At 39.9% G+C, this 6802-nt stretch overlaps 1 protein-coding gene across 2 annotated transcripts in view; it reads right to left on the bottom strand.

Annotated features, from left to right (window-relative positions):
* Window positions 1–6802, bottom strand: part of L3MBTL4 (L3MBTL4, histone methyl-lysine binding protein) — a 355410-nt gene that overhangs the window by 324173 nt on the left and 24435 nt on the right. For both annotated transcript variants that reach the window (XM_023514432.1, XM_003792016.1), the window contains exon 3: window positions 4638–4646. In XM_023514432.1, the coding sequence (XP_023370200.1) occupies window positions 4638–4646 (9 nt within the window). The remainder of the gene's footprint in view (window positions 1–4637; window positions 4647–6802) is intronic.

The following is a 6802-nucleotide window of genomic DNA, read 5'->3' on the forward strand; positions in this document are numbered from 1 at the left end:
ACTGCCTCACTGGGGGAGGGGGGGGACCGGGTTTCTGCCAACAGCAACCTGGGAAGGTGACCCAGTGTGGGGAGTGGGAGCCCAGATGGCCAAGAGGGCAATTCCTGCTGGAGTGCCAAAGCCCCAGCAAGGTGGGGAAGGGGTCCCTCCAAGGGGTGTGAAGGTGTCTGAGCTAATGACTAGAGGATGGAGTCTAGGGGATGAGGTGGCCGCAGATGCCAGGGAGGCACCACAGCAGCACTGAGAAGACCCCTACCATGAGGGGTAATGGCCAATAAGCAGATACAGGAAGGATCAGGGGAGCCAATCCTCACTGCCAAGGAGAGGAAACTGCCGTGAATCCCGTGGGAAGTGGAGGCATCAAAGCAAACTCATAGATTTCTATATAGACAGACTGATACAAAAACAGCCTATGGATATGTGTGTGTAGATACTGTATATACACACACGAACTGGGACATGGAATGGAATTTGAATAAATTAATGTTAAGTTAAATTAAATAACAGATATGTATGAAATGTCTGGGTAATATCCAAATCAGATAAAAAACTGAAACAAAATGCTGAGTAAATATGCTTGTTCTCGCCTTCTATTAATCAAAATATGAATTTAGGAAAAAACAGTTTTGCACAAGAAGAAGCTTACATGGTAAATTTTTGTTCTAAGACTAAAATGATTATTTCAAATATTTAAGAATATTAAAATTATAGAACTAAGACTAGAGTTTCAGGAAAAGGCTAAAAGGTCAAAACAAATCAAGGAGGATTTATAAATGATGAGCCTTATAAAGGAAGTTTTATGTGTAACTGGGTGGTTGGGGTTTGGAAGGAATTGTGTTTTTCAAAAAATTAAACAAACATTGGTGTTGGGGTGCACTGACGCAGGACTAGAATCTGGTAGTCTATGTTTATTTATTTATTTATTTATTTTTTATTGAATGGTAACTGTGTACGTTGATGCACTTTGGGGGTACAGTGTGGTGTTTTCACACACAATCCAAGACATTTCCATCAAACTGGTTAACATAGCCTTCATGTAACTTTCTTAGTCATTATGTCAAAACATTCATATTCTACTCATGGTAGTCTATATTTAAAACAACAAAGTTTTCTTAAAGTAGTGATGTGATCTTTTTAAAAAATTCAAAAGGTTTTGATTTTTTAATTCTAAAATCTATTACTTTGGCTCAGCACCTGTGGCTCAAGCGGCTAAGGCGCCAGCCACATACACCTAAGGTGGTGGGTTCGAATCCCCAGCCCGGGGCCCGCCAAACAGCAATGATGGCTGCAACCAAAAAATGGCCAGGCATTGTGGCGGGCGTCTGTGGTCCCAGCTACTTGGGAGGCTGAGGCAGGAGACTCGCTTGAGCCCAGGAGTTGGAGGTTGCTGTGAGCGTGATGCCATGGCACTCTACCCAGGGGGATAGCTTGAGGCTCCGTCTCAAAAAAATAAAAAAATAAAATAAAATAAAATCTATTACTTTAACAGCCATCTTCTGAGCTGCAGTTTCTCTTTCTGACACATTTCTTCCTGAGACCTATTTAATTTCCCTAAGTTTCAGGATTAAAATGCTGTCCTCTTTATTTAAAATGGTAGTTTCATTGCTTGGGGTAAAATGTTTCTTTTTAAATGGCTGATTTATATCTTAGAGGTTCAATTGTTGCTGTATCTTGACCACAGGGCTTGCTAGTCGCCCATCATGGCCCTTAGCTTTCTCTCCCTTTGAGAAGGCCTGAGATCATAACTTTCTCCTTCAACTTTTTTGTCAGCTCCTGTAACTTTTTACTCTAGTTCTAACTCTGCTGTTTGGGCCTAACACAGAAATGTTTATTCTGAAGGCCCAAAGTGATTCTGTATCCTTGGCTTTTTCTGATGCACCTGAATTGTTACACTCACAATTTTGGATCCGTTCTTCCTGCCTCTGATTAAATTCAATACCCTTTCATCAGGGTCCACATGTAGCTTATGTAAATGAGCTTCCCATTAGGCAGAGCAATCGCCAGGGCAGGGCTTTCTTTATCTTGTTAGTAGCTGGCCTAAGAAACAAAGAGTTTATGTTTTATCAAGATAATTTCATGTTTTGCCTTTATTAGGTTTCTGATTACTTGAAAACAAAAACAGCGCTTTAAAAGGGTTATGAGGTCCCCCCACAACTCTCTGGATTGCTTTTAAAGCCTTTCAATTATTACTACAGCTACAAGAATGAGGACGGATCCATAAGTCATCTGTCACTTACGATCATCTGTTTTGATCAAATGTTTGAGTCTTTTCATATCTTTGACAAACTTATCCCAAATTAAATTCTAATTTAACTCTCTTTGACCTAAAATTAATTTGAGGATTTTCTAGCTGGGCCCCTAGGAAGCATCAAAAGATATATCACTCATCTTTCACAGATATTAAATAATAAGACTTATTTAGTAAACTGGGAAGCAGCACCAGATGATACGTGGTACTTGATCTTCTTTTACTTGAATCTGTGAGTAGAGTATGCTGCTGCTATGAATGTTTCAAAAGTTATATAAATCTAATATGCCATCAGTCATAATTCTGGTTGTCTTAAAATAACTAAATCTCCTTGTCAGTTTTAAACTTTCAGCAGAGATTATGTTTAAGCATAGCTGCCTATTCTCTGTCACCCACGGTTATTGTTTTGAATTCTTCTCTAAAAACATTTACAATCAGATTTATGCAAAAGACACTAACAAGTACTCTTAAATACAAGTTTTTGATAACTAAGTTCAAATAAAATTTTCCAGATCTCTCATAAAGAAATAAAGAATTCCTAAAACTACTACTGAAATCAAGCAGAACAAGTCAATTACACAAGATTGAATAACTGATAAATATAATGTTTTTATCACTTTTATTTGAAATGTTGTTCCTTTACTCAAATGTTTCAAATATTTTGTTGTCTAGATTCAAGAAAATGTGATTGCCTAATTTATGGGAATTTGATTATGTCTACTTTTGTAAACAAAGATAAAAGCATCTGGGGTTTTTTTCCCCTATTTGATTCTTACAGAATTCAAAAACTAAGCATTCACACAACAGTATAGTTATTTGCATAGGTCCAAGAAAAATCTTTTCTCTCTCTGTAGCATAATACAGTTGAAAACATCAGTTACATTGCTAAGGCTTTGACTGAAATGTCATTTTTGAAAATATGCATAATATGCCTGCCTTCAAGGGTTCCCATCCTTACAGCGAGTAAATAAAAACTGCTGCTTCCTGGCAGGCCCAGAAACTTAAGACTGTAAGTAAAATCTAAAGTCTGCCTGGGATTGGCTTCCTAGCCTCAAGAGGCTTATAAATCCAAGGTTCCTATGTGATCAATTCTAAGGGGTTCTAGAATTCTAAAAGTTATGTTTTAAAGAAAAGCTGTGATATACCTGTTATTAGACCACAGCACCATACATTGTTCTTGAGTTCTTGTTATCTACATAAAAACTAGATCCTAAATTCTTCTATCTGACTTTCTTCCATAAAAATTTTAAAACAGGAACTGTTCTGTCCTGAGCCCTAAAAGCTAACCTACATAAATTTTAAGGAACAAGTCTCATACCTGATGTTCAGGCCAAAGGGAATATTCACCAAACCATCTGATGGCATAATCGGAACCAAAGTTGGTGCTTTTCATATTGTAGACAGCTGTTCCCGAGATCTTGTAACAAGACTCCATATCATGATGAAACTTTTTACCCCTCTTAATTGATGCCTTTCTGACTTGACAAAAATAACACTGTACTTAAAATTTGAAGTATAGGTAACTTGACCGGCCCAAGAAATCTTGTCAGTCCACAACTTTTTATTCAAAGTGTACTGATGATCCGTTTGGTAGAACTGCAATTGTGTTTTAATTCAACCTAGTCCTAAAATGCTACTCAATGGCCACAATAAGTCTCACCAAGTTTCTCCCATGGTCTTTTGATTTATTTGGTTGCCTTCAAAATTAGGTTTGTTACTTAGAATTATTACTCAAATCGAATTTGTTATATTGTTGTCAATTACTTTCTGCATTATGATTTTTAAATGTTGTTCTTTTTGCCTGTCTAATCATTGTAAAGCCAACTCTCTTAACAGGACAATGTTAGCTCAACACCTGTGGAAATGTTAAGACAGAACCAAGCAGATCCAAACAACAGATCTGCCCTGAGACAGAAACAGATTCCAAACTCATCTGCCCTGAGACAGAACCAGATTCCAAACCCATCTGCCCTGAGACAGAACCAGATTCCAAACCCATCTGCCCTGAGACAGAACCAGATTCCAAACTCATCTGCCCTGAGACAGAATGAGACAGATTCCAAACTCATCTGCCCTGAGAAAAAATTTTCCTTGTGAACTCGAGGCCCTGATGCCTCCCCCTACACCCTCAATGTGGGACACAGACAAGCAGGAAAGGTCCTGTACCTCGAGAAAACATCAACATGATTGACTTTGAGAGAAAGACCTTGATGAAAAGAGGGAAATGTGAAAGTTGATCATATGAACTGGGTCCCTCTTGTCATAACCAATTAAACCAGAATTGGGAAACGTGGGTGGGGCAGTGGGAGGGAAGAACTTACACCCTGCAAGCCTGGCTGCTGCTTGTTGTAACCTGAAACCAGTTTTATCTAGCAGCTATTAAAACAACCTGCCGGGACTCTAAGACTCAGGAGTTTTATCCACCACGGTCACTCATCAATCAGAGTTTGCCAGCTCCCCAAAACTTCACTACAGCCAATGAACTTTCTTTCCAGAGAACAGATAACATTTCTTCTTTTTATAAAACCTGTATGTTCTTCAGACATACAGACAACCAGCCCGTCTGTTTGTATGCTCCAAACGGCAATTGGAGCCCCAATTCACATTGTAGACAGCTCAAGTAAATTTAAAATTTAGAGGTCCAGGGCTGCGCCCTGTGGCTCAAAGGAGTAGGGCGCTGGCCCCATATACCGGAGGCAGCGGGTTCAAACCTGGCCCTGGCCAAAAACTGAAAAAAAAAAAAAGTTAAAATTTAGAGTCTATGTCTATATTTATTTCGCTCTGGCATATGTATATGTGCGTTTATAAAACAGACATCACTTAGCTCTTTCCACCGACGGGGACTGGGAGCAGTGACACCGTACACAGCAGCAGAGCGCCTCCGAGAAGTGACCAATGCAGGTCTGGGGCAGGCAGAGTACAAGAGGAACCCTAAAACATCTCATACCAGACACTGCGGCAGTACTCAGATAATAATAGAAATATATCAAAAGGACCCCAGAACCCACCTGAAAGGGTTCCAAAACTACAATCAAAGCATCAAAATAATGGAACAGATTAAAGTTCACTGAATAAAATGAGAAGCCATCAGTCCATAAATAAATAAATAGTTTGTTTTTAAAAATAGGATATTTATAGTTTTAAATTACCTCCCTGTAAGACACTTATTTATTCCAAAGGAAAATTTGTAACTTTATAATGGAAAAACCTGACAGATGCCACATTAGTCAAGGGATTGAAGTTACCATCAAAATCATGACAGATCAGGGGCGGCGCCTGTGGCTCAGCTGGTAGGACACTGGCCCCATACACCAAGGGTAGTGGGTTCAAACCCAGCCCCAGCCAAACTGCAACAGAAAAATAGCTGGGCATTGTGGTGGGCAACTCTAGTCCCAGCTACTCAGGAGGCTGAGGCAAGAGAATCGCCTAAGCCCAGGAGTTGGAGGTTGCTGTGAGCTGTGATGCCACAGCACTCTATGGAGGGCAATAAAGTGAGACTCTGTCTCTAAAAATAAATCTTGACAGATATAACTCACGAGCCATGTGATAGAATATGATGAGGAGGGAGAAAGCATTACTTCTGTGGTATTTCCCCAAAGACACAAGCCTGGAAACTAAATATCAGACATTCTAAACTGAGGGATATTGTACAAAACAACTGGCCTGCAACCTTCAAGAATGTCAAGGTCATGATGCTCAGGAAAGGCTGAGGAACTGTTCCAGGTTTAGGGAACTGGACAGACATGAGAACTCAACATTACACATGATTCATAGCACATGATCTGATCCTTGTTTTTGTTTGTTTCTTTGTTTGTTTTGTTTTGAGGGGGAGGCTGTTTATTTTTTACCATGAAGCACACTCTTGGCATCCCTGGTGAAAGCTGAATGAGGTCGGAAGTTTGGGTGACAGGAATGGATCGATGCTAACTGCCTGCTTGGAAAGGCTGGTTGTTTTGTGATTGGGCACAGCTTGTCCTGGCTTGTACAAAATACATAATAAGAACAGCGTACGGGGGAAGATGAAGTATCAGGTTGGCAACTTACTCTCTAATTCAGAAAAAAAAAATTCTGTATGTATTTTCAACTTCATATACATTTAACATAGTTTCCTTTTTTAAAATACAAGTTAAAGAAAGAAGAAAAGATCACTCTCTCATGCTAAGAGAGCATAGGGAGATGAAGCAGTCCTTTAAAACAGGCATGTCAGCAAAGAAGCCCACGGTCCAAGTCCTTCACATACAACAGTTTAGGTTTGAGAGAACATTAAAAGGTCCCCATAGTAGCAGCTTTAATTTCAGTAGCAAAAGGTAATTATGTTGAACAAAAATCAAATATGCTTTAGTCGAAAGAGTCATTTGCTTTAAACTCAACATGAAACAGGTTTTAGAAAGAAAATGGACAAAACCTCCAGGAGAGAAGATGGAGGTGCTGGTAGGCGGGAGGTGGTGTCTGACCACAAGCAGGCCCTCCCCGTGTAGCCCACTGCCCAGAGGTCAGGCCCTCTCAGTGTAAGCCCACTGCCCAGAGGGCAGGCCCTCCCCGTGTAGCCCACTG

This window comes from Otolemur garnettii, unplaced genomic scaffold, assembly GCF_000181295.1.
Source record: "Otolemur garnettii isolate 467f Iridium unplaced genomic scaffold, OtoGar3 scaffold00053, whole genome shotgun sequence".
In the NCBI taxonomy this organism is placed as follows: domain Eukaryota; kingdom Metazoa; phylum Chordata; class Mammalia; order Primates; family Galagidae; genus Otolemur; species Otolemur garnettii.